Source organism: Phocoena sinus, chromosome 1 (genome assembly GCF_008692025.1).
Source record: "Phocoena sinus isolate mPhoSin1 chromosome 1, mPhoSin1.pri, whole genome shotgun sequence".
In the NCBI taxonomy this organism is placed as follows: domain Eukaryota; kingdom Metazoa; phylum Chordata; class Mammalia; order Artiodactyla; family Phocoenidae; genus Phocoena; species Phocoena sinus.
The window spans coordinates 12452118-12479691 of record NC_045763.1 but is presented as its reverse complement, the minus strand read 5'-3'; the positions used below and the strand labels follow the sequence as shown (position 1 = coordinate 12479691).

Sequence of the window (27574 nt, the reverse complement as noted above, 5' to 3'; positions counted from 1 at the left end):
GGACATGAATGAACAGGAGCCGGTTCTCTCACTCAACTTCCATTAAGCGCTCGGGGCAGAAGTTACGCGCAGGCGGCAGGAGGGAGCAGGACATCGAGGCCTGCGCGCGGGCGTGCGGGAGCCGGGCACGGAGAACCGGGCTGAGAGCAAGGAGCGCGACATGGAGCGTCTGGCATCCCGCGCCTGCCTCGCCCTGCTGTGGGGCTGCCTGCTGGCCGCGGCTGCCGCGGCGCAGGGCAAGGAAGGTGAGTGTGCGCTCCGACGGCCACCCGGCCCGACCCAGCCGCGGCGGCCGGACCCCCGGACCCCAGCTCCTCCCAGAGCCAGGCGCGCCTGGACGCGCGCAACTTTGGAAACTGACCTGGCGCCGCCCAGTCCCGGAGTGCTGAGGTCGGGAGGACTTGCTGGCTGCGATCGGGACGAATTTGGGACTCCCCCACCCGGGGTTATAGGGGCTCCGGGGACTAAGAGGTTGGGGCCTGGGCGCGCGGGGTTCAGAGGCCGCAGAGAAGGGGACCCGGAACTCTACTCAATGTTCTGTGATGACCTAAATGGAAGGAAATATAAAAAAGAGGGTATATATGAACCTATAGCCGACTCACTTTGCTGTACAGCAGAAACTAACACATTGTAAAGCAACTGTACTCCAATAAGAATTTTAAAAAAGAAAGAAAGAAAGAAAAGGGGGACTCAGGGCGGCCACACGGTTGCAGCCAGGGTGGCGGTTTCAGGAACGCGTCCCGGCGGGGGCTCGGGGTCCCTTGGAGAATGGGCTACTTGGGGGCCTTTCCGCCGGCTCAGCTTCACGGTGAATTCGCTAACCTGCTTGCGCCGATTTTGTGGAGAAGGCGTTTCTGTGGAGGCCCCTCATTTTGAGGAGGGGTCTCTTCGACAGGCGAGGAGACAGACCCCTGCAGAAGCCCCAGCTCCCTGAGATTTTCTCCACGCCCCCTTATGCCTCCAGTCGGGGAGGAGAGCTTGCGGGGAGCTTCGGGCCAATCTGCCCACGCACAGCCTTCCCTCCTTCCCTCCCCGCACTCCCAGGCTCGGGGGGCAAGGCTCGGGGCCGCGAGAGCGGACAGGAAGTCCCAAAGTCAAGCGTTCTGAGCAAGGGGTGACTCAGAACGAGGAAATGCGGCAGGTGGGGGCGCGGCCGCCCAAGGTGTGGAGCCGTCACCCCAGGGCCACCAGGGTGTCCGAGCGCCCGGGGGTGGGGACTGCATCACCCACCCCCGCCCCAGCGCTCCCGCTGCCGCACTGGGCGAGGGGCCGCGGACTTTGCCCTGGGCGGGGCGGGTGGTGGATGGGAACGTTGCCCCTCGGCTAGGGTCGCAGAGAGGATGGGGGCTCTTGCCCTTGGCCGAGGACCTTCCTGTCCATCCAGCCGAGGCCGGTTTCAGTTTCCGTCTGAGAAAGAGTTTTGCCCGCTCGCCGGGGCCGAGGGAGGTTTCCGCAGGCTCCACCAGGGGGAAGTGCGGAGGAAGCCCTGGCCCGGTGAGAAGTTTCCTTGAGCCTTGCCTTCCTTTTCCGCCTCCCAAACTGGGGTTGGAGGTTTTGCTGTTCCAAGTTCGGTGGCAAAGAGGCCAGAGCTGGAACTCTTGGAAGGTGGAGGCGGGGGTGGCATCCTGTCCCCGTCCCTGAATCACTCAGGGTTTCTTGTCCCAATGTGCTGGAGGAGTGGGTGGCAGGGATTTCTGTGATCCTCAATACCCGCCCCCCCCCTCAGCTTTTCGTCCTCCCCCTTCCCGGGGGATTGCGGTTGGAGAGAATGGGAGAGACAGCTGGATTCACTACAGGCCTTTCTTGAAGGCTGCCCATGGGGTGTGGGGGGATTAGGCAGGAGGGATGCTACTGGGCGATTGTTGTGCTGCAGCCTTGTCCTTGTGCCCCTCTGCCGAGCCCTCCCCAGCCTAGAAGACTAGTGCCCCCCCATGGAACGGGGAGGGGGAGGAAAAGGACAGGGGAACATTCTTCCTTAGGCTTCAAGAGTCCCTGTGAAGGACTCCCTAAGGAGGTGTGCCTGTAGTGGGGAGGCGGGGAGTGATGGCCCAGCTGCCGGGATGCTGGCTGGATGTGCTGGATCTGCCTGGGGCTGGGTTGGGGGTGCAGAGACACGAGTCCCTTCAACTCTTCAAGCGAAGCTGCTTTTCGCTTCCCTTCTCCTTCCCCGTGAGTGGAGGAGCCAGGCTGCCTTGGGAGACCCAGATGGAGCCTGTTAAATTCTCAACAGCCACTGAGTCTGTCCTCCTTTTACAAATGGGGAAACAGGGAGGCCCGAGCCCTCCCTCACTAGGGGCCCTCTGTACAGGGAGGGTTAGGTCTGAGCATGTAGCTTCTTGGGCTGCCGGAGCCCAGGGCCCCCCGCACCCGGGTGTGTGCTGGGTTTTTCTGAGAAGGGAGAATAGCTGGGCAGGGGTGCAGGGCTTGCTGACTTGAGGTGCAGCTGGGAGGTGGGCTGGAGAGCGCTCAGGAGGCCTGGAAAGTCCTTGGCTTCTTGATTCCGTAAGAGCCCAGTGTGCTCTCTGTCCCCTTCCCTTTTTCTTCTTCATTCTTCCCCCTCCCCGCCCCCCAGTCCCCTGCCTCCCTGCTTCTTTAGCAATTAGCTGGTCTCGGTTCAGGGGGGATGGGGGGAGCAGGGAGGTGACACTAGGGGAGTGGGTGGTCGTACTGCCTTTGAGTAAAGAGCCCTAAAACAATATGGACCCAGAAGGATGACATTTATGATGGAACTTCAGACTGAGAAGGAGGTTTTCCTGGGGGTGGGAGGAGGGACGGGGGGGCTCCTGGATGAGCCCTGCTTAGCCCAGGCTTCCCAGTGAAGCCTTCGGGGGCCAGCCGAGGGGCTGTTGGCCCCTGCCCCTTCCAGGAGCCTCAGACCCTGGAGGCCGCTCAGGGAGAGACCGCACCTGTGCGGCAGGGTGGAGGGACTGGGGCTGGGCGCCTGTTCCTGGTGGTTGGTTCTAGGGAATTTCCCCGGGAGGGGGCTCCTTCCTGTGTGAAGGCTTCTTTTCTTCTCTGATGAGCCCTGTGATATTTCTAGAGCCAGGCCTGGGTCTGGAAGGGGAGCGAGCTCTGGCAGGGGTGGTGGGGGTCCCTCCGTGCCAGGTTAACCCTTCAGAGCCTAGGAGCCATGAGCCCCCTTCCCCAGGGGCGCAGACTGCAGCTTCCCACGCCTCTAAGGAAGGGGGGTGTGCAGGACCTTGAGGGACACTCACCTTTGTGCGCCCTACACACCCAGCTGGAGCCCCCAGATTCCTTCCTGTGTAGCCAGGACATTCCATTTGCTAGTGGGGTTAGTGAGTTTTCCAAGCCTGAGCCTTGGGCATGTCCGAACAAATCCCTGCCCCTACCCACCCCCCAGCCACCCTCCCCTGTCCCCTCAGCCTTGGGGCCGGTGCCACATCGGATTTCCTCTCCCTGTCTGGGCTGTGAGGCCCTTCCTAGAGAGACTTGGCCCGGGTCAGCAGCGGTCAGGTGGCAGTGCTTCATCCCTAGGCCTGGGGGCCTCCAGCCCAGGCAAGCAGGGCAGTCTGTCCTCAGGAAGGGGTTTCTCAGACTCTCCTCAGGCCCCTCTCCCCCTCCCTCCCCATCTCTCTAAATCAGGCCCACCTCTGCCTGCCTGGGATTGCACCCTTAGAGTCATTCTTCCAGGCCTAGGCCTTGAGGAATGCACCTTCTGAGGCCATATTCCTCATGCTCCAGACTCCAAAGGAAGTAAGCACTTGGTCCCTTACCCCCTCCACCTTAGGGCTTTACTCTTGGAATCCAGGGACCTTGTATAGGGTCCATGCCTCAGTTTCTCCAATCTCGTTATCCTCCAGGGAGGGTAGCTTCTATTGGCAGCTACCTGGACCTTACTTGGAAATGGAGGAGGGGGCCATACTGGGGTCTTGGGTCTTGGCTGTAGCCCCTGAGCCTGGCAGAACCCGGGGTGGACCAGTGGGAGGTGCCCAAGCGGGGGTGGGGCTGGATCTAGGGAAGCCCCTGGCAATATGTCCTTCCCTCAGGCTCCAGATGCCTCTCTGGGGATAGTGTGGTCCTGGCACCTGGTCCCTCTGGGCCTGGAAGTCCTCTTTAAGGGTTTCCATCCCTGGTCCCCTAGGCACCCCTGGCAGGGCAGTGGCCAGGGTGTGAGGGACGGGGGCAGCGGGAGCGATTTTCCCAGGGAGGGGACCTCGCCAGCTGTGTGTATCTTTGGGTCCCTCCTAAAAGCCCCTATGGGTTCAGGGCTTTATCCTGCCTGCTCTGTGGCTTTTGTGGTGGGAAGATCGGTTTCCAGACCCCCCCACCAATCCTGCTCCCCTCCCTGGAGCTGTTCCCACCTGTGAACAGCTCCCTCCTCTTGGAGGCCATGAGACATGTGTGTGCATACGTGTGCCGCATAGACACGTGCTACGTGGCCTGGGTGGGGCTGAGGGTGTTTTGTGCTGTGTGTGTATGGAGGGGACGTGGCAGGAGCGGACAAGAGTGCCTCCAAGGCCCACGTGCATGTGAAGTGCTGCGGAGGGGCCCTGTTTCAGGAAGCAGATGGGGCAGCGTGGTGTCACTTAATAGCCCTGCTCGCCCCAGCTCTCTACCCAGCTGTTGTTCCCCTGCTGGGCCGAGCTCTGTCCTGCTCTGCCCAGCTGAGGGCTGCTGAGGGGGCGGCGTGGGCTGGGAGACGTGAGGCCTCACCCAACCTGCTCTGTAACTTTGACTAGGTCCCATCCCTTGCCCGGAGCTCTGCTTCCCTGTTTCTGGAGAGACGGGTCTCTTGGACACGGTGACCCTGTGTGGTGGGGTCTCTCTCCGAGGGCTGAGGAAGCCTTCAAGGCTTCTTGGGATTCCTGGGGGACTCTCACCTTTTCCACCACGGCCTGACCCCTGAAGATACCCCCAAGCTCACCCAGCGCCCTCTCTCATCTCTTCCAGTCGTCCTGTTGGACTTTGCTGCAGCTAAAGGGGAACTCGGCTGGCTCACACACCCATATGGCAAAGGGGTAAGCCTTCAGGGTGCGGGTGTGGGCGTGAGGAGGCTGAGACCCAGGGAGGATGGGGCCTGGCCCAGATCAAACAGCTCAGCCAGGGTTCAAACTCAGGTTCCTGCTTCTCACAGCAACTGGGCAGGCTGGGGTTGGAAGGTGGGGAAGGGACCCGAGAGGTGGAAAGAGCTGGGGAGACAGCTGAAGGCCGTAGCAGAGCAGGACCCTCGGATGCCCCAGAAGGCTGATGGTCAAAAGGGACCCCCTCTCGCTCCCTTCATTCCCCTCTTGGGTGGGAAGGGGTTAAAGGCTCCCCCTGCCTTTGAGGTCCCAGCCCAGGAAGTGAGGGGTGAGGAAGAGACAGGGAATGTGGGCTCCCAGGTCCCCACAGCCCCGGGAAACCGGATCAGGTTCCTTCCTGCTGGGCCCTCTCCCCGCTCCTCCAGCTGTTGTTTCCCTTTCCTGCTCGGGGTTGAGTTTGTTTTGCCTCCTTCCCACCCAAGTTCACTCCCTCCCCTCCCTCTGCCCTGCCCTGCTGTGACCTGGGCCGGTGGGCCAGACCCCAGGGTCCTCTCCCTGGCTTTGCCTGTGACGACTGTGTGGCCTTGGGGAGGATACTGCTGCTCTCTGGGCCTCAGTTTTCCCCTTGTTGAATTTGTTCTGGGGCCTTAGCTGGGGAGAGCGGTGTCTCCAGGGGGATAGCTGGGGACAGTTTCTATTGCTGGCCAGATCTGCGGAGTCAGGCACTTGTCCCTGGTCACCTTAGCTCCGAGGAGGCCTGGAGTTTAACTCTAGTGGATTTCCAAGATCCTGGAATGTTCAGCTGGGAGAGAACACAGATCACCTAATGCAGCCCAGTCATTATATAGAGTGGGAAACTGAGGCCCCTGTGACACAATGCAGCCCAGGTCTTCTTCCTTGTCCCCTTCTGGTTTTTTCATTCATTTGCTCATTCATTCAACAAATACTTTGCTGAGTACCTACTCCATTTCAGGTAGGCCCTAGGGATACAGAAATGAACTGGATGCAGTCTCTGCCCTAAGGAGCTCAGAATCTCGTGTGGGAGCCAGGTTTAGTTGTCAACACTTAGGTGCTAAGGTGACAGAGACTGTGGGAGCCAGGGGGAAGCACTTGCCCCAATCTTGGCCCAACCTGGGAAGTCTTCCTGGAGGAGGCTGAGCAATGTTTTGAGGAGTGATGGGTGATTATCCATTGATTCTGACTTAACCTCTTCCCTGCCACTCACACACATCGACACAGTGAATTATAATGATGATAATAATAGGGATGATAATGATACCAGCTGCCTTGTATGACTGTCACCCACACCAGGCAATATGCTCTGCATTCGACAGACATTCTGTCATTTATCTTCACAGCAGTTCTGTGAGGTAGTTTTTGCCCCCATTGTACAATGGGGACTTTGAGGCTCAGAGAGTTTAAGTGATCTGCCTGAGGTCACATGGGACCCCCAGCCTCCACCCTCAGCTCACTGTATAGTATACGGGTTCAGCACTGCAACACTGGGGTCAGGGACACCAGGGGGTCAGATCCAGCTCAGCCACTTGTAGTGTGTGGCGGTGACTTGAAGCCCTTCCTTGGGCCTCAGTTTCCTTCCCTGTAGAATGAGGACAGCAGGAACTATAGAGCAGCTTCCTGATGCCCAGCTTTGCCACCTGGGCGATGCCTCTGGGCCTCAGTTTCCCCCAGGCACCTGCCCACACTAACCTGTCGGCCCCGTGCAGTGGGACCTCATGCAGAACATCATGGACGACATGCCCATCTACATGTACTCCGTGTGCAACGTGGTGGCCAGCGACCAGGACAACTGGCTCCGTACCAACTGGGTATACCGCGGTGAGGCCGAGCGCATCTTTATCGAGCTCAAGTTCACCGTGCGTGACTGCAATAGCTTCCCTGGGGGTGCCAGCTCCTGCAAGGAAACCTTCAACCTCTACTACGCCGAGTCTGACGTGGACTATGGCACCAACTTCCAGAAGCGCCAGTTCACCAAGATCGACACCATCGCGCCCGACGAGATCACGGTCAGCAGCGACTTCGAAGCACGCCACGTGAAGCTGAACGTGGAGGAACGCTCCGTGGGGCCGCTCAGCCGCAAGGGCTTCTACCTGGCCTTTCAGGACATTGGTGCCTGCGTGGCACTGCTCTCTGTCCGCGTCTACTACAAGAAGTGTCCCAAGCTGCTGAAGGGACTGGCCCGCTTCCCCGAGACCATCGCGGGCTCCGACGCGCCCTCCCTGGCCATCGTGGATGGCACCTGCCTGGACCACGCTGTGGTGCCGCCCGGGGGTGAAGAGCCCCGCATGCACTGTGCAGTGGATGGCGAGTGGTTGGTGCTCATCGGCCAGTGCCTGTGCGAAGCAGGCTACGAGAAGGTGGAGGACGCCTGCCAGGGTGAGTGACGGTGCTGTGGTGGCAGAGAAAGGGGGTACTGGGGTGGAGGCTGTGGTCCAGGATCTGGTCTCAGCTCTGGGATGTGGGGATCTTGGTAAGGTTGTCCCTGCTCAGACATGCAGTGGCTCTGTTAGTGAAAATCTCGGAGGCTTCCTGGCCTTATGATTGGATTCACTCATTCACTGAGAATGAATACATTGAGAAACAGTATTTACGAGTGAAGACTCTCGGAAAGAATACCTGGGTTCAAATCCCAGGTTTACATTTAGCTGTGTGACTTTAAGCCAGTTCCTTAACCTCTCTGTGCCCGGGTTTCCTCATCTGTAAAATGGAGATGAACACAGTGCCCATCTTGTAGGATTGTTATGATAATCAAATGACTTAATACTTGTAAAGTTCTTAGGTCAGCGTCTGACACATAAGCGTTTTTAAGTGTGATTGTTATTTTTGATTCATCCCACAAGTATATCTTGAGTATCTATTATATACCGGCACTGTGGGCACATAGCACAGTCCCAGGAGCTAGTACCATCTCTGTTAACTCCCTGTGACTTTAGGCAAGTCGCTTAACCTCTCTGGGTCTCAGGTTCCTCTTTTGTACGTGGAGGTGAGTGAATTGAACCCAGGATTCGCATCCCCTGGCTACACATGACAGTTACCTGGGGAGCTTTTTGAAAAGTCCCTGCGTGGGGGGGATACTCAGGATCTGCCCTCCCCACCTGACCCTCCCCAGGGCCATAGACTCAGATCCTCCCATCGGGGCTTCTACTGATGACAGATTGAGCCCAGAGAGGGGGCCAATTAAATCAGACTCTCTCTGGGAACAGGGCCTGGGCATTAGTGAGCTCACACTGGGAGGCTGTGGCTTGGCCCGGCCAGGACCTGTGACAGTGGAAAGCTCTAGAGCAACGTGGATTTTTTCAATGGGTGACTTTTTCTGGAAATGGCTGTGGGGCAGGGCATTTGTGGAATGTAGGCTGACCTTTGGAAGGCCAGCTCATCCCCTCTCTCTGGGAGCTTCTTTGCTGAGATAAGCAGGGTGTTGAGAAATTGGGGGGTTAGGCCCTACAGCTATACATGCCGGCTAAGTGACCTTCAATAAATCTCTCTTCATCTCTGGCCTCAGGCTTCTTGTCCGTAAGACAAGAAGTTCAACTATACTAGCAGACTGTATACTTGGTTTTTAGCCATGGATCCTGCAACCCATGAAAGGGTTTCAGGTATTGGAGGAGCCTGAAGCCCTTTCTCATGGGCTCCACTTGCCTCTTAAAACAAATCCTCAGAACCCTGCTTAACACAGTCTGCAAACCCCTGAATGAGATGTCCCCTCAGAGCCTTTCTGTGTCTGTGGTGTAGTCTCTGCTCTGGCCCTTCCCACCACCCTGTCCTCCTCCCAGCTCTCCTCTGCTCTTCAGGCGGCCCCTGCTTTAGGTGACCTCAAGTGCACACTCCCAGTTTCAGACAATGACTTGGGGGGGTTGTGAGGGAGCCCAGTGGGTTGAGCAGACTCCTCCCACATGACATCCTCACACAAGAATGCAGGGGTGTGGGGTGAGGGGCAGCTGAAAACTTTCCACAGGCTGGTGATTCAGGCCCTGCAGAGATAAGTGGACAGTTGAGGTTGGGGAGGGGTGTCTCTCTCCAGGAAGGTGGGCAGGCTTCCCTCCCCAGGAAGTGGGGGGTCAGGGCCTCACAGGCTTTGTTTGTGAAGAGTTGAGCCACCCCAGGGTAGGGAGGACTGGTTTCCAGGAGCGAAATCTTTGACTTTGCCTGTGGGACCCTCTCCACTGCCGGCCACCTGTTGCCTTGGTTTTTCCTCCTTAGGATCCCTCTCCCAAAATTCCCTTCAACGTGGTTTAGGGACCCTCTGTGTGGTTGGGAACCCCCGGCCCGGCTACTCTTTATCCCTCCAGACCTTCCCCAGCACCCCTGACCGGGATGCCAGTAGAGATAATAACAGTAATTCCTGTAGAAAAGTGCTCTTCAAAGTAAAAAGAAAGAAAAGAAAAGTGCTCTTCCAGGGCAGGCATGAGCTCGGCGAGCGCTTTATCTTGTTCCTGCTGAATCTGTACCACCTTTTGTGAGAGGCAGGGACTGTTATCAGCCCCACTTAACAGACAGGAAACTGAGGCTCAGAGAGGTGAAGAGACTTGCCTGGAGTCACACAGCTAAGATTTAGTTGCATCAGGATTGAATCTAGGTGATGCAGCAGCGTCCAAGCTGGAGGATGGGTCAGGAAACGGGGCGGGAAATGACCAGTTCCTTTGGAATCCCTGACTCAGCTCCTGGCCCTGGGACAGACTCTCAGGGCAGCCCCGGGATGGTGGGTCCTGGCGCAGGATGTGAGGTAGTTGAGGGGCTCTTACTGAGCATGTTAAGGGAGAAATGGAGAGAGATGCAGGGTCTGCCCGCCCCACCCACCCACCCCGCACCGCCTCACCCTTCACGGGGCCATGGACCCAGAGTCTCCCATTGTGGCTTTTATTGATGACAAACCAAGCCCAGAGAGGGCGCTGGGCAGGCCAAGGTCACCCAGCACCTGGTCCAGGTTATTCCCAGCGTTTGTTTCTCCTGAGAGTTCTTTCCCCAGGAAGCTCTCAGCTCAAGAAAGAGTTAAATGGACAACGGAAGAGAGGCACCTCCCAGGTGCTGTGCGGACAGGTGGGCACACTGCCCAGAGAGCTCTTGTGAGCTATGTCAGGAATGAGCTAGCTTCCCTCCAGCTCCCCCACTCCCCGCCCTCCCTCCCCAGGCCTGCCTAGGGGACAGTGGAGTCACTCAGGCTGACCGTCATCTCCCCCGGGGCGGCTTTGTCTCCCTGTTGGTCTCTGCTTCCTGTGCTGGCATCGGCAGCTGAGCTTGTGGGGCCCCAGATAGTGCCTCAGCCGTGGGGACTGCCGGCCAGGTGAGCAGGTGGCCAGCGGCTTTGGCCGGAGGCTCAGCCCAGCAGCTGGGAGGCCGGAGCTGGAGGTGGGGCTGCAGGTCAGGAATTCCCTCCTTGGAGGCTGCCACTCCCTCCAGGGGCCCAGCCCCTTGCTCCTGCAGCTTCTCTGTCCCCCAGTTCATGGACACCTCATCCCATGCTGAGCATTTCCCAAGCGAGGTTTCCTTCTGTCTTCACAAACAACCCAGAGAACCTGAGGACTTTATCCTCATTTTACAGATGAGGAAACTGAGGCCCAGAAAGAGGAAACAGTGACCAAAAGAGCTGGGGCCTGGCATGGGGAGGGCTGTCCCCAAGTGCCCCTGGCATATATCTTTCTACCCACAAGCTGTGTGACCTTGGTGAGTCCCCTCTGGGCCTCATTCTCCCCACCTGTAAAATGGGTAGGTTGGAGCCTTGCTGACTTAGCGATCAGAGCCTACCTCCTGTGACTTTCTGCCGTGGTTCCTTTTGAGAACCTGGGTTGCTCTGGCAAGCTGCAGACTGGGTGACCTCACCATGTGTGCAAGGAGCCGGGTCCTAGTGCTGGCATCCTGAGTGGCCCAGGCCTCTCCCAGGGTCCAGAGTTGAAGGGGAGGAGCTGATTGAGGTGGTCCTTAGGCAGGGTGTCCCTGAGCCATGGCAGGGGCTGTTGGCAGTCGGGACAGGGCTGATCCCCAGGTGGGGAACTCTGTGCGTTGTGACTCTTGGGCTTGTCCCCTCCCTGGGGAGTGCCACCAGGCCTTATTTCTGTGGAGTTTCCTCTGGCCTGAATGGGGGGGTTGGGGGTGGCAGCTCCCACCTCTGTGCCCTGCTCACCCTGCCCTCAGCTCACACTGGGGGCAAATTCAGATGCTGGCAGCTCCTTGGGGCGGCCCCTCCCTCCCTCGCTGAGGTGAGTGAGTCCCCAGAACGGAAGGAAGGAGGCAGGGAAAGCAAACAGAAGATAAAAGGCTGGTGGTAGGGAGACAGCGGGAAGCAGAGGCTGTGCTTATCACAGCTTGGTGGAGGAATGCGCACAGATAATTCCCCAGGGTGTGTGGGAAAAGGGCAAGGTGCTAGCAGCAACTGGGCCACTGGGACAACTGCTTCCATGGGGGCGACAGGGCCTGCTGGGGACTGAGAAGCTGCCGGGGTCTGGAGTTATCAGTTCCCCTCATTTGCAGGGTCAGTAACTTAAGGGGTCGCCGTTTGCTGCCCGTCAGGGCACCAGACAAAGTCCAGGCTTCGCATCCTTGGGCTGAGGGGGTGCACGTGGTCGTCAGCTGGGCATGGCTTGGGGAGGTGACTGGCTGCAGGGAATTGTCACTGCGACCTCTTGACCCTGTGATTGACCCTGTGACCTCGCCACCACCACCAGCCCGGGAGGTTGTTGGGCCTTGGGGGAGGGGCTCTGCCAGGGGCTGGATTTGCGTCATGCCAGAGGGTGTATGTCCCTGAGTCACACCCCATGCTGCCATCTGAGGGGCGGGCATCGGGAACTGGAAAAGCTGGGGTGCAGCCCTGGGTGCAGCCACCATGCCCCAGTTAGTTCCCCTGCTCGGAGTGGCCCCGGGCCTGCCAGGCGACCGGCGTCAGAGGAGTTCTCCACAGGTGTGTCAGAGTCAGCCTCCGGTGCCAGGCAGGTGGTGTCCCGGTGCACTGTCCCCGCAGGGTCTCCCTGGGGACTGAAACGCCGCTCATTTCTGTGGCCCTAGAGCTCGTGTTTAATGAGCACGTGGGTTTTGTCTTTACTCACATATTCATTCATCCATCCAGTCAGCAAACACTAGCTGAGCACCTACTGCATGCCAGACCCTGTGCTGGAACACGGGACACAGATAATTCTTGCTCCCCACGAGCTGCCAGTCTCATAGAGGATCCTAATATGTGCAGTAATCATTTCCAATGGAGCATGAAAGCCAGGCTGTGAATTCCCCTGGAGCAGAAACAGTGTTTATCTTGCCATGGTCTCCCAGCACCCAGCACTGTGCCAGACACGTAGGAAACGCTCAATTTCTATTTGGTAAACATAAGATTGAGTAACAGATGCCCTAATGGTCAGAAGGGGACCAGAAATTGGGCAGTCTGGGAGGGCTGTGTAGAAGAGCTCAAGCTGGGTATTGAAGGATGCATAGGAGTTTGCTGGTTGGCGAAGGGACCATGGGTAGTTTGTGTATGTGAGTATGTTTGAGAATATGTGAACACGAAAAGTGTGACCCCTGTCCCCACTTGCCTTTCCTGCACGCCAGGAAATCCAACCAGGCAAAGTCAGGAAGACACAGGGGCCTGCTGGTGTCAGACACACGAACTCTGGGGCCCCTGAGCACGGGCACACTCTGGCAGGGCCCCTTGAAGTTCTGTGGTTGGAGGAGGGGGCACCACATTCTCGTCAGGCAAGTACATGCCTTGTTGGTGCTGCCTCTCCACTGTAATATCTGGCACATCCGCAGCGGAAATCTCTCCAAATTCCCTCTTTCCTGCTGGCAGCAGGCGGGCCACCCCCGGGCTCTGGGACCAAAGAATGGAACCCGCCTCTTCCCCCACTTCCGCCTCTTGGCATAGGGCTGGGGGCTGGGGAGCAACCACGTGGTGGGGAGTGGGGACATTGTGGGTTTTGCAGGTGGCTAAAACCTTGTGGGGGCTCGTGGTCCCTCCCCAGCCTGAGAGCCTGAGCCGGGAAGATGCGATAGTGTTCTAGGGGCCCCTGAGCACCCCTACTCCGCGGGGCCTGGACCACCTGGAGCCAGCACTTACCCAGAGTATAAGCCCCTCGGGTGAACAAGTCAGGGCATTTGGGGGAATTGAGATCCCAGGATAAACATAGCCCAGCTTTCTGAAGTCTCATTTTTACTTGAAGATTTGGGGGAGGAGAGAGCTATTTTTGTATGGTAACAGATAAGTTATGAGGAGGACTGCAAAATACACGTGGATTTCTTAAATATAATAGGAGACTTGAAAGACCTCTGGGCCTTCCTTGAAGGAGGCCGTGTTGGAGGCCCCAACAAACCCCCACCCACCCCCCAGGCTTGATTCTAGTCTTTTCTCCCCATAGGACATAAATGTGCCCAGTATGAGAAGACGTATGTTAAGAGGAGGCACAGCCCCTCGCCCCGCCCCCCAGCTGCTCTGAAATTAGTTTGGGGATTTTCTGGCTGTTGAAGCAGGTCGGACCTCCTCTCCTCTCTCTTCCGGCTTGTTTCAGAGTATTGATTTCTCTTTGCTCCAAACTGAAATGTTTGTGAGAAAGGAGGGAGGTTCGAGGTCAGGCATCCTGGGTTTGGGTTTTGGGTTCGTGTCTTAGGAGCTTGTTGACCTTTGGCCAAGTTCTTTTTCCTCTCTGAGCATCAGTTTCCTCACCTCCAAAGTGGAATGAATGATAACAGCGCCTAGTATAACAGACTTATTGTGAGGACTAAACGAATGTCAAGTGCGTAGCTCAGGAACTGCACACAGCGGCTGCTGAATCAGTGGTGGCTGTTTGTAACTGGGGCTCCAGGCTCTGCACAGAGCAGGAGTCGGGTCCCAGGTCCCTTCTGTCCTGGACAAGCCCCCTTCCCTACAGCGTGTGCCTGAGCTCTTTCAGGGCCTGTGCTGACATTCTGAAGTGGCCTTGCTGTTTGTCACCCCTAACTCCTCCTCCCAGTATTCCTGCCCTGCTGAACTCCTACTCAGCCTCTAAACCCCAGCTGAAATATCTCCTCTATGACTCCACAAACCTCCAGCCAAGCTTGTCTCTACCCCCTTAGCCCTTTGCCCACCCCTTATTTATTTATTTTAACTTTTTATTTTATATTGGAGTATAACCTGTTAACAATGTTGTGATAGTTTCAGGTACATAGCAAAGCGACTCAGCCATACGTATACGTGTATCCATTCTCCCCCAGACTCCCCTCCCATCCAGGCTGCCACATAACATCGAGCAGAGTTCCCTGTGCTGTGCAGTAGGTCCTTGCTGCCCACCCCTGTATGGTGGACATTGTCACGTGCTCTAGCTCCCAGAGGTCAGGGGCTTTGTCTCATCTCGAGGTCCATGCACTGGGCTGCACGCAGAGTTGAGGATCAGTGTTTGATGAACGTGACACTGAGGCTGGAGGTATCTCAGGACCCTCTCCAGAGTAAGCTGAGGGCGGGAACGATAACTGTAGGGTTGGGTAAGAGGTCCCTGGGTGACCCCACCCCATCTTGGCCACTTCAGCAGATGCCCAATCCCTGGACAGCCCCGCACAGTGTCTGGGTAGCTTCCTGTCTGTGGGACCAGGAAAGGGCTTGGGGCAGGGGCAGGCAGGGGCAGGATAGGGTGGTGGGAGGAAGGAGCCTCTGGAATCAGGTGTCTGAGCTCCCCCGGCTTGGCCAGGACAGGACCTGCCACCGGGGGAGGGAGAGCTGCTTTCTGGCCGCCCTTGTGAGTGGCGGAAATGACTGGGTCCCTGAAAGCAGGTCCGGAGAAAATGCTGGGGGCCTGGCCTTTCCTGCTTCCTGGTCAGCCAGCCCCGGCACAGGAAAGCGGTCGGGTCCCAGGGCGGGGGGCGCACCTGCAGAGGTAGCATCCTGATGCCCCTGTCTAATCTGTTAGTCAGCAAACACAAATGGCGAAGAAGAAGCAGCCACTGCCCTGGGCAGCTCTCAGTCCAGGTGGGGACCTGCCAGGCTGGTCCACACGGATTAAAGCATATCTCCAGGTGGGCAGCGTGCTCTGTCCAAGGCTGAGCCAGCTGTGAGATAGGATTCTTAGGAAGCTGGAAGGTGAGATGTGGGCCTTGAATGCCAGGCTCAGGGGCATGGCGCTTCTTGCAAGAGCCACTGGGGAGGGCTGCAAAGCTTTGGAGCGGGAGGGCAAGGCACTTCCTGGGTGTCTGGCCCGAGCTAGGTGCTTACCACGCATTTTCTCATCACAAGACATTTTACCAATGACAAAACGGGCCCATAGAGGTTTAGTGACTTGCCAGGGGTCCCAGGGCCAGGGAGGGAAAAGTCGCTCGGGGTGAGAACAGGCTGAGCTGATGTCTGTCCCTGTGCCTGCCAGCCTGCTCGCCGGGATTCTTCAAGTCCGAGGCATCCGAGAGCCCCTGTCTGGAGTGCCCCCCACACACCCTGCCGTCCTCCGAGGGGGCCACCGCCTGCGAGTGTGAGGAAGGCTATTTCCGAGCCCCGCAGGACCCACTTTCACTGCTCTGCACGCGTGAGTCTCACAGCGGGTCAGGGAGGGGTGACAGAGCTGGGCGTGGTGATGTTGACATGTCCAGGCCTACCTGGATCCGAGCTCTGACCTCTGCCCTCTGCACAGGCCCGCCCTCCGCCCCGCACTACCTCACGGCTGTGGGCATGGGCGCCAAAGTGGAGCTGCGCTGGACGCCCCCCCAGGACAACGGGGGCCGCGAGGATATCACCTACAGTGTCACCTGCGAGCAGTGCTGGCCCGAGTCGGGCGAATGTGGTCCCTGCGAGGCCAGCGTGCGCTACTCGGAGCCACCGCACGGGCTGACCCGCACCAGCGTGACAGTCAGCGACCTGGAGCCCCATATGAACTACACCTTCACCGTAGAGGCCCGCAACGGCGTCTCGGACCTGGTGACCAGCCGCAGCTTCCTCACTGCCAGCGTCAGCATCAACCAGACAGGTGAGGGCCCTGGGGTGGCAGCTGTGCCCTTGGGGCCCGCCCAGGTGGGGCTTCATGAGGATGACCACTCAGGGTTCGGCTGGGTTCAGAGAGAGACAGCAGCAAGTGGTTAAAGACACAGTCCCTGTAATCACTTCCAAGCTCTGTGACTGTGGGCAGGTTACTTAACCTCTCTGAGCCCCAGTTTCCTCACCTGTAAAATGGGCGTTCTAGGGCTTTTGAGAGGATTTAATAAACTCTTGTATATAAGGCTCTTAGAACAGTGCCTGGTCCATAAAGAGGTTATAGCAAGAGTCAGATATTGTTTTGGTTTTATGATTTATGCACTCATAAGTACTCACAGGGTACCCCCGATGTGCCAGCCTGTGGTGGGGCCCAGCCTGGGACTTTGTGCTCTGGAGCTAGGAGTTGAGAATCCCAGGTCGGGATCTAAGGAGCCTGGGCTGTGGATGGGAATGCGTCTGGGTGCATCCCCACTACTCCCCTTCCCCTGTGTGGCTTTTCACACCCCTCCCCTCCCCCCACCGTCCTGCCCAGAGCCCCCCAAGGTGAAGCTGGAGGACCGCAGCACCACCTCGCTGAGCGTCTCTTGGAGCATTCCGCCACCGCAGCAGAGCCGCGTGTGGAAGTACGAGGTCACCTACCGCAAGAAGGTAACTCTCAGAGGGTTGGGGCTGTCCCCGCTGGGCTTCGAACAGAGGACCAGCTGGTCACATAGACGCTCACTGCACAACACAGCCATCTGAAGAAGCGCTGTTCTGCAGATGAGGAAAGTGGGGTCTGGGATCTTCCTGAGAGTTGCCTCTCCCAGGCCAGCCCGGCAGAGATTTGTGGGAAAGAAGACATAGTGTTCTGGAATCCCCAGAAGAGATAGTCTTGGGTGGTGGGGAGCCAGGTCTTGGGGATCAGGCAGACCTGGGTTTGAGTCCCGGGTCACGCATTTGCTGGTTATGACCTGGAGTGAGTCGCTTCACTTCTCTGAGCCTCAGCTTCCTCCTCTGTGAGGTGAGCATCGAGGTTGCTAACATAGCTTGTCACCTTGCTAAGCTGGGGCTGCTCCCTGGTGGGCTCAGCTGATGGCCCTGCCCTCACCGTCTGTCCCTCCACCCGCCAAACACCCACAGGGTGACTCCAACAGCTACAACGTGCGCCGCACTGAAGGCTTCTCCGTGACCCTGGATGACCTGGCTCCGGACACCATCTACCTGGTCCAGGTGCAGGCGCTGACGCAGGAGGGCCAGGGTGCTGGCAGCAAGGTGCACGAGTTCCAGACACTGTGTGAGTCAGGGACCAGGGTGTGGGCCAGGCCAGAGTCCTGAAACAACTGGGACATCGTGGGCGGAGGGAATGGATCAAAGAACTTAGAAGTGTCCCCTTCCTGGTCGGCCAGGGCCTAGGACAGTCCAGTGTGGGTCAGCCCCAAGTCTGCGGAGGGGGCAGAATTGAGGGCTGGGGGTGTGGGAACCAGCTGTGTATCCAGGGCAGTGTTGTGAGAAGGAAGGATGTGGGCTGTGGCATTGGCGGGCCCAGTTCAAATCCTGCATCGTGGAGAGAGTCCCACACACCTGAGACTACCTGCTCTATTCCCTGGGGAAGCCCTCTCATTTGCCATCTGTGAAATGGGAATAAATATCCTCATGGACCGTCACTAGTAAAGGCACCTGGCAGGTGTCTTGGGGCCCTAAAGTACAACCGGGGGTATTACCATGATTTGAAGGCGGGGGTGGGGGGGCTCCCTTGTCATCTGCTGGTCTCTCCCTGGCAGCCATGGAAGGATCTAGCAACATGGCAGTGATTGGTGGTTTGGCCGTTGGTGTGGTCTTGCTTCTGGTGCTGGCAGGAATTGGCTTCTTCATCCACCGCAGGTTCGTTGGAGCCTACGCCCCGGGGGCTTAGGTGGGACACCTGTATGGAAACTGGGGCTGATAGGAATCTAGTCCCTGCCTCCCGGGGGGGCTGTAAAGATGTAATGATCTGTAAAGGGCTCAGCACAGCACCTGCGAGGCTCAGGGCATGGTGGTCATTATGACGGTACGTCCACACTTCCTCGGGACACGCGGGCAGGAAGCTCTGGGGAGCTCTAATGAGGAGAGCCTTCATTACAGCCACTTAAGGGGCCGTCACGGGGTGTAGATCCCAAGGAGTGAGCCTGGCTTGCTCACTTCCTCTCCCCCTGCCTGACTGAGCAGAGGGCTGAGCACACCAGCCCGCAACCTGGACCAGAGCAGGGTCAGGAGGCTCCCCGGCTGGGGCCGGGCACTGACCTCCCTGCGTGTTTGGTTTCCCATGGGGTCTCTCAGGAGGAAGAGCCTGCGGACGCGCCAGTCCTCCGAAGACGTTTACTTTTCCAAGTCAGGTGAGATGCAGCGCCGCCTCCATGCCTGGCCTGCTGTCCCCACGGGCCTCCCCAGCTCTGTGGTAGAGATGGGGGCAGCCAGAGCACTCCCCGGGCGTCCTTGGGCAGCTCAGAGGGCTGAGCCAGAGGCTCCTGAGGTGCCCGGACTGTTGCCTACTCCCCCTCCCCCTCCCCCAAGGCAGCCCCTCGTAGGGACCCCTCCCCTCCCCAAACTGTCTATGACCCTGCCCTTCCTTCCCCTCCCAGAACAACTGAAGCCCCTGAAGACGTACGTGGACCCACACACATACGAGGACCCCAACCAGGCTGTGCTCAAGTTCACCACCGAGATCCATCCATCCTGTGTCACACGGCAGAAGGTGATCGGAGCAGGTGAGGTTAAGCGCTCGCCGAGGGGCCTGGTACGGGTTGGGAGCAGCCGACGCCCGGGCTGACTGGGACGTCTCCCACATCGCCTGCCTGCAGGAGAGTTTGGGGAGGTGTACAAGGGCACGCTGAAGGTGTCGGGCAAGAAGGAGGTCCCCGTGGCCATCAAGACGCTGAAAGCCGGCTACACAGAGAAGCAGCGGGTGGACTTTCTCAGCGAGGCCAGCATCATGGGCCAGTTCAGCCACCACAACATCATCCGCCTGGAGGGCGTTGTCTCCAAATGTGAGGCCCGGCTTCAGAGTGGGCTGTGGGAGACCCACGTGGGGGGTGGGGGAGGGGCTGCCCCCGGGGCCTCTGATAGGGTCTCTGTTCAGAGCTGTGCCCAGCCCCGCCTGGGCCTCTTCCCTCCACCTGTGGCCATCCCCTCACACCTGCGCTCACCCCTGCAGACAAGCCCATGATGATCATCGCCGAATACATGGAGAACGGGGCTCTGGACAAGTTCCTTCGGGTAAGGACGTGGGCCGGGGCGGGGCGGGATCTGTGGCTGGCGCTTAGGGGCCCTGGTGGGCGCGGGGCTGGCTGGCTGGCAGCTGAGGGCCTGTGCTCTGGCAGGAGAAGGATGGCGAGTTCAGCGTGCTGCAGCTGGTGGGCATGCTGCGGGGCATCGCGGCCGGCATGAAGTACCTGGCCAACATGAACTACGTCCACCGCGACCTGGCTGCCCGCAACATCCTCGTCAACAGCAACCTGGTCTGCAAGGTGTCTGACTTCGGCCTGTCCCGTGTGCTGGAGGACGACCCCGAGGCCACCTACACCACCAGTGTAAGGGCTGGGGCGGCTGTCACCTGGGATGGGGGCCTCAATGAGGTGAAGCAGCCCTCGCTCTGCTCCGGGGTCCTGTCCCCTGCCCACCTGGGGCGTGGGCCTCAGGAGGCAAGAACGCCTCTGGGGAGCATGGAGGAAGGGCCCTGACTGCGATCGTCCTGGGGGTGGCCTAGGGGACAATAGTGATTGGCCAGATCCCCACAGGGTGGCAAGATCCCGATCCGCTGGACGGCTCCGGAGGCCATCTCCTACCGCAAGTTCACCTCCGCCAGCGACGTGTGGAGCTATGGCATCGTCATGTGGGAAGTGATGACGTACGGCGAGCGGCCCTACTGGGAGCTGTCGAACCACGAGGTAGGCCCCCTCGCCCTGCCCAGCCCCATCCGGATCTGAACTGAAACCCTTTACTCATCCTCGAACCCCAGGGGCTGGGCAGAGAAGAGTTTTGGGGGCTAATCTTCATCTGGTACACCCCTTTTCTTCATTGGTTCGTTCAGTGAATGTTTCTTGAGGGCCTACCATGTGTCAGGCCTTGTGCTGAGCTCCAGACCCAGTCCCTGCTTACACTCAGCAGAAGGACGAGGAGAGAAGTAGCGGGTGTGGGGGAAGTGTGTGCGTGCACGCATGTGTGTATCTGTGTGTGTGTGTGTAAGTGCCTGGTGCCTCATGCAGCCTAGAGGCCTAGAAGGCTTCCCAGAGGGGGTCACGTCTCAGCTAGGACTAAGGCACGATAAAGCAGCAGCAGCCGGGTGAGAACACAGAGGGGAAGAGTGCCCTGGCTGAAGGGAGCAGAGAGTATAGGCGCCCAGAGACCGCGGGGAGGCTGGCTGCAGGGCACACAGCATGGCTGCTGCCCGGGGTACCCTGTGAGGCAGCGGAGTGTATAGGCGCCCAGAGACCGCGGGGAGGCTGGCTGCAGGGCACACAGCATGGCTGCTGCCCGGGGTACCCTGTGAGGCAGCGGAGTGTATAGGCGCCCAGAGACCGCGGGGAGGCTGGCTGCAGGGCACACAGCATGGCTGCTGCCCGGGGTACCCTGTGAGGGAGCAGAGAGTATAGGCGCCCAGAGACCGCGGGGAGGCTGGCTGCAGGGCACACAGCATGGCTGCTGCCCGGGGTACCCTGTGAGGGAGCAGAGAGTATAGGCGCCCAGAGACCGCGGGGAGGCTGGCTGCAGGGCACACCGCATGGCTGCTGCCCGGGGTACCCTGGAGGGAACAAAGTCAGGAGACCCTTCCTCCTCTGGAGACATCCTCTTAGCACCTGTCCTTTGTGTAGCGCTGAAGGTTGTGTGTCGTGCCTAAGGAAGGAGGCCAATCCCGCTGTTTCGGGGGCACCCCTTCTCTCCTCTAGCAGCCCCTGTGTATGGGGCAGTTTGGGGGCTGTGAAGGCACCCCGACCATCCTGCTCGCCCCCTCCCCCAGGTGATGAAGGCCATTAATGACGGCTTCCGGCTTCCCACGCCCATGGACTGCCCTTCCGCCATCTACCAGCTCATGATGCAGTGCTGGCAGCAGGAGCGCGCCCGCCGCCCCAAGTTCGCCGACATTGTCAGCATCTTGGACAAGCTCATCCGAGCCCCCGAATCCCTCAAGACCCTGGCTGACTTTGACCCCCGGTGGGTTCCATACCCTCTGTCCAGGGGGCCCCCGGTTTTACTCCTGAGCCACTTCAGCGTAATGGGCAGCCAGGGGCGGTGGGCAAGGGGCTCAGAAGTTACGCGTGGGCTTTACTTAGACTGGACCGGGTTGGCTCAGGTGGCACTAACGGAACCAATCAGCACATACAGTAAATGTGCCAGCGCGGCACTCAGCGCTTAACGTGTTTTAACTCATTTAAACAACTTAAGAGCTGGGTCCTGTAATCACCCCCCTTTTGTAGATGAGGAAACAGACGTAGGGCAATTAAGTGTCTTATGTGCTGGCAAGTGGCCGGGCTGGGACTGTGACTCTGAAAACCTGACTGTCTTAACATTTGGTTATTTTGTAGTAACTGGTGGTGGTGCCATCAGTAGAAGCAGAGGGGTGGCAGGAGCTTTAAACACTGACTGCTCCCGACACATCAGGCAGACTCCCGGAAGCCTACCTGACTTGGCTGCCCTGTTGTCCAGATGAGGGAACCGAGGCACAGGGCAGCTGAGCGAATTGCCGGGGTTAGGGAGCAGCATCATGGGCTGGACCCCGCAGCCCCTCACTCGCGGGCCGGTATCTCCTGTTGCAGGGTGTCCATCCGGCTGCCCAGCACCAGCGGCTCAGAGGGTGTGCCCTTCCGCACGGTGTCCGAGTGGCTGGAATCCATCAAGATGCAGCAGTACACTGAGCACTTCCTGGCGGCCGGCTACACGGCCATCGAGAAGGTGGTGCAGATGACCAACGAGTGAGTCTGCGCTCGGCCCCGCCCGTGCCTGCCCTCTCCCGCCTCCCGCCTCCCCAGGCTGCCTCTGGCTCCACCACCCATATGCTCTTCTCTCTACCTTCCCAACGCTCCCCTCTCTTCTCTTTCTCTCTCCTTCTCTTTTGGGGAGGGTGGCTTTGCAGGAAGGGCAGAACCAGGCTGGCAGCCAGCAATTCTGGTCGCTTACTCGTGGCTCCGTCCTCTTCCTACATCTTTTTTCCACAGCGAGAAAATAATAGTAATTGTGATCATAACCGTAGCATTTATCGTGGGCTGTGCCAGCTCCATGCCTGAGCGCTTTGAATCAGCCCTCATGATAACTTGGCAGGTGGTTCCCGTCAGTAGTCCCACTGGGCAGGTCAGAAACAGTACAGCCCAGGGTCCATGGCCATTTGGGGGATTCCAGCCCTGGTCAGTCAGGGTCCAGAGCTCAGGGACCATGGAGGCCATTAGTGGAGAAGCTGAGGCTCAGAGAGGTTACACGGCTTACTCCAGGTCACACAGTTTGTAGCTGAGAAAAGAAAGGCTTCACTTCACAGCCATCACCTGGTTGAATTCCCTATTTGCCTTGTGAATAGATGCTATTATTACTTCCCTATTTAAGTAGGAAAACTGAGGCTGAGAGGTTACGTAGGTTGCCCGAGGTCACGCAGCCAGTTAGGGGCAGCGTTCCTCTCCAGGACGCTGAGAAGAAATGGGCAGAGCCCTTGGACTTCCCTGGCTGATGCCGAGGAGAGAGGGCACCAGGCCAGCCCATCCCAGGCACCTCTCCCCGTGTGGTTGACTCTCAGCTCTGCGGTCCAGCTTGGCAAGAACTGGCAGTTACCCCTTACCCTGGCCCTGTGTTCTGCCTTTTGTCAGGCTGCCCTATGGGAGCTCTTCTCTCCTCCCAGCTCCAGCATCAGGGACCCTTCCCGGCATGGACTTGGCATGGACACCTCCTCCCACCCCAGGAGGGAGAAGACATTACCCTCTTAGCTTTTTGTGCTTCTAAAAATACTGTTAGTTCCCAATAGCCCAGCTTGTGTAAGGTCCAAGGTCATGGTGGGAATGAGCCTTGGGGCTGAGAGGTTTTGGGAATCACATGGGAAGGGACGACCCAGGCGTCCCACAGTTCTGGGTCACAGTTCTGGGATTTGGGCCTGTGTCTGAACATTCTCCAAGGCCTCTGAAAACTGCTCAACTGGGCTTCTGACCTGCTGCTCAAGGCCTCTCAGACTAGGCCCCGGCCTGTCCCAGGGGAAGGCTGGGATGAAAGTCAGGCAGGGACAGAGCTGACCAGAGGGCGGCACGGAAATGTGGAGAGAAGAGACGGGCCCCAGGATATCTTTTGTTTCCAGCCAACTGCAGGGTCCAAAGCTTGGGCTCTGCAGTCACACCTGGGTTCGAGCCCACACTGGCCACTCCCTAGCCGGTGGTTTTGGTCAAATTAGGTTTCATCTTTGAACCTTGGTTTCTGTTTCCCCGTTGTGGGGATTGCATGGGTGCAATACAGATGATATGCCTGGTACGCAGTGAGGGCTTAACCCATGTCACTCTTCCCTTTTCCTCCATGCCCTTGCTTTCCACCCATAGCCTGCGGGCAAATACCAGGGTTTCTCGGCTCCCTCCTCCAACCTGGGAACCTGGAACGGCCCCCTTTGCCCCTCCAGGAGCTCCCACTGAGGACAGTGAAGTTTCTCTTCTGGGTGAGCAGAGCTGAGGGCACGGAGAAGTGCATACAGGAAACACATGTTCGTAGAAGCTTCCCGAAATAGCCCGGGGTGCTCCTCGGCCAATTCCTTTCCCACGAGCAGGAAGGAGCAGGGACGGGGCTGTCTTGGATCGGTGGAGGGTGTGTGTGCTGTGTTTTGAAAAGGCCTGCATAAAGGCAGGAAGTCATTCCACGCTGCTTCTCCTCCCATCAGCTCCACTGGTGCTCAGATCTGGGGCCTGTGTGACTCACACCACTGCCTCCTTCAGTACTTCAATTAAATGAAAGAAAGGGGGGTCTCAAAGTGCTTTTTCACCCCGAAAGCTCTGTCTACACATGCTGTGGATCCCAGTGCGAGGCTCTGAGCCGCTCTCAGAATTCAGCCCTTCTGGGATGGGGTCTGGATTTCGGCTTCAATGCCCTTACCCCCGCCTTTGCCTCCCTGCTTCCTTTGGCCCCTTCCAGGGGGCTGGCCGCTCGGTTCCCTGTGGTCCCACAGTGGCCACCTTTTCTCGTCTTGAGCATTCACCGTGTTATTTTGGACTCACTTGAGTTTCTAGCTGGAGTAGTGAGTGGTTCTAAATGTGTTTCGAGGAGCTAATGAAAGCAGTGGATGTTACACCCCAGAAAAATACCCAGTCCAACGAAAGGCCCATCCAGTGTGCGAGGCTGTGGATACAGCGTCCCGAGAGGGCGTGGAGACACTGGCTGATGGGTCTTCTGGTCTCCGAGTGCCCTCAGCCCAGGCGTGGCGCTGATGGGATGTTTGCTGAGAGCATGAAAGATCAGGCCACCTCTCCCTCCACTCTCCTTGCACCAAGGGCCAGAGCACAGTCGGTGCTCACCGGGGAGATTGTGGCCTTTGAATTCCCTGAGGCCGGGGCTGGCCTTGTGAGTGCTCAGGAAGAAGGTGGCCTCAGGCATGTGCTTCCCCACCCCTGTGATGGGAGTTGATCCAAGGAAGTGACTGCCTTGGATGTCAGAGTGGGGAACTGAGGCGGGGGCAGGAACAGACTTGCAAGAGGCCGCAGGCATTGGCCGGTCTGGGAGCCTCATCCTGTGTGTGTCCCTGTTTATAGTTAGGAAATGAGGCAGGGAAGGTTTGGGGGGCTTTGTGTTGGAAGAGACTGGGGCTGGGGCAGGTGGCTTAGAAGCATCTAATCAGAGCCTCCTATTTTACGTATAAAGAAACTGTGGCCCAAAGACAGGACAGGACCCACCCAAGGCTCTGGTGGAATCCAGGACTAGAATTCGGCCTCCTGCCTCCCAGCCCAGGACTCCTCCTCCTACACGGACCTCAGAAGCACCCTCAGCTCCCGCCCTGTCAGGTTAACTTCACCAACCTGGGAGAGGGGCCCCAGGCAGCCTGGGCAATGGCTCAGTCGCCACTAAAGCATTCATTCATTCATTCATTCATTTGGCAGACACTCCTTGAGGGCCTACTGTTTACCAGGCCTATCCTGGACCTTGGGAGGGGCTGGGAGTGAGGGGATGAGCCTGGGGCACTAGGCCCTACCGTTGCTCTGCTATAGCTAACATAACCCACTGGTCCTTAAACCATACATCAGGATCTTTGGGATCTGATCAAATGCAGACTCCCTGCCCCGCCTTCAGAACTTCAAAGTCAGTGAGTCTGGAGTTGGGCCCAGGATCCTGCCTTTTCAGTAAGTGCCTCCTTCCCTGCTGGTCCGAATACTTACCTGGGAGCCACACTTAGACACCTACAGGTATGGGGGAAACAGTGCTTCTTTTCCATCACCCTCAACTGTATAGGTTAGAAATGGTGCTGTAGTGTTGGGTTAGGAAGTTCTCCCAGATGTCTGACTCCTGGCCTTCCTGCTTCAGTCCCTGAGCCGCCCTCCCACACACCTGAAAGTCATGTCTCCGGAACTGCAAATAGGAGCTTACACCATATAGTTAGCTCCCTTTACAGCCAGGAGAGGGCCCGTAAAAACCTGGGTGTTTTCATGGGTTTGGGCTGGTGGACAAGGATGGTGAAGGAGGAAACTCCCAGAGTAAGCAGTAAGGTCCGCTCCAGGGCTCTTGGAGTATAAGTGGTTTTACAAGGGGATGGAGGGGCATGGAAAGGAGGGGCAGGGAAGGGCTATGGGCTCCTGGGCGCGTCTTTCTATCTGGTACTAATGCCGCCTTACCCCTCTGCCACCAGTATCCGGGATCTCCCACTCTCCAGTTAGGCACTGTTATCCCATTTTACAGGTGAGGAAATTGAGGTCCCTAAAGGGAAAACCCCTACCTCAGGGTAACCTAGTCACTGGATCTGGTCACCTGAAAGGCCCTCCCATTAGAGACCAGCAGAACTTTAACCTCTGATGGTCCCTCAGCAAGGATCTCCTGAGTCCTTCCTCCGTTATGAGAACTTGGAGGGAGTGGAGGTGAAACAAGGCGATGGCTGTGACGAGACCTTGGGCAGAGAGCTTTGAGCGACACCCCCAGAGGGTCCCTGGCATCTGGTGATGGCATCAGTGCTGCCTGGGGAGGAGCCTGACCTGGCGACAGACCCCAGGGTGGGGGAGGGCAGCCTTTGTTCACAGCTGGCTTGATTCAGCTCCCCCACCTCTTAGCCTGGGTCACTTTGGGCAAGTCACTTCACCTCTTTGAGCCTCAGTTTTCTAGTCTGCAAAATGGGGGCAAAAACAGCACCTACCGTAGATTTTGTGCAGATTTGATTTAAAGAAAACAAAGCTGCTCGCATTCAGCGCTTCAATCACTTTCCGAATTTTGTCGGTGTCGGCAGGCTTTCCGGATATGCATCCACTCATCAGACCTCTGCCTTACGAGCTCTGCCCCCCAGGCACCCAGGGCCCCCTCCCCGCTCCCTCTTCTCTCCCCTCACCTCCCTGCCGTGGCTGCCCACCTCTCCAGAGCAGGCCCCTCACTCTCCCTCTCTCCCTCCCCCGCACAGCGACATCAAGAGGATCGGGGTGCGGCTGCCCGGCCACCAGAAGCGCATTGCCTACAGCCTGCTGGGCCTCAAGGACCAGGTGAACACAGTGGGGATCCCCATCTGAGCCCTGACAGACCTCGTGACCCCCTCAGCTAAGAATACTTGAAGAAACAGACTGGCTTTCCTGCCAGCTCCATGCTGGGCCACCAGGGACCTTATTTATTTCTAGTCCTTCTTTATTGATGCCACCCTGAGGGCTCTGCTGGGGGGTCTTGGACGATACCTTGGCCTGAGCTGAGGAGATGCTCAGGGACCTTGGGCAGGGGGGCCTCTTCATCTACCAAGGACAGACAGCCAAGCACTTAGCAGTCACCATCGTGTTCCCAGCATCCCCGGGGGCAGGAGCCCCGCCAAGGCCTTTGGACACACACGTGGGACATTGCTAAACTGACCTCCCCTTCGCCGTCTCAGGAGGTGGGGCGGTCAGCCTGCAGCAGTCACAGGAGCAGGGTACCTCACGAGAAGAGGACAAACAGCGGAGTCAGCTGGGCAAGACCCACAGCGGTTCTCCCGTCCCTCTAGTGCCTTCCTCAGCCCCCCAGGCCCCATCCTCAGCCCCCACGGGCCAAACACTTGCTTCCTCGGGGCCCTCACAGGATGCTTGGTTGTGTGGAGGGTTTTTTTTTTTTTTAATATATGTTTTGTACTTTGTGGAGAGAATGTGTGTGTGACAGGGGCCCGGCTAAGACTGGGGGCAGACAACGGCCTGTGTCAGACACTCCCAGGCTGGGGGCTGGCCCATCCGGCCTCTCACCCCTTTAGACGACATTTTCTACTCTGTCAGTATTAATGATTTTGTTCTGTTGCATATTTTTCTTCGAACCTTAATTTATTATTATTTTTTTATATTTATTGTTAGGAAATGACTTATTTCTGCTCTGAAATAAAGCTGCAGATTGTCAAACATTGGGGTTGGAGAGGCTTTGTGTCAGCAGTGGGTGGCGGAGGGCTCACCCCACCCAGAGTGTTTAAACAGAGCTTCTTACGCAAGGCGCGCATGTCATGTGACGCTGGGAATGGGGTGGGTGGAAAGTGGGCGGAGGGCCAGGGAGTGGGCCCTGCCGAGTCTGG

At 58.1% G+C, this 27574-nt stretch overlaps 1 protein-coding gene across 1 annotated transcript; it reads left to right on the top strand.

Annotated features, from left to right (window-relative positions):
* Positions 1 to 32: 32 nt before the first annotated feature.
* On the top strand, positions 33 to 27409 carry EPHA2 (EPH receptor A2). Its single transcript, XM_032637750.1, has 17 exons — positions 33 to 245; positions 4912 to 4979; positions 6707 to 7376; positions 15305 to 15460; positions 15566 to 15898; positions 16436 to 16551; positions 17023 to 17176; positions 17664 to 17763; positions 18199 to 18254; positions 18501 to 18626; positions 18720 to 18905; positions 19073 to 19134; positions 19239 to 19448; positions 19656 to 19805; positions 20876 to 21069; positions 21672 to 21827; positions 26462 to 27409. The coding sequence occupies exons 1-17, from the start codon at positions 161 to 163 to the stop codon at positions 26565 to 26567; spliced, it is 2928 nt and encodes a 975-aa protein (XP_032493641.1). The 5' UTR covers positions 33 to 160; the 3' UTR covers positions 26568 to 27409.
* The last annotated feature ends 165 nt before the right edge of the window (positions 27410 to 27574 follow it).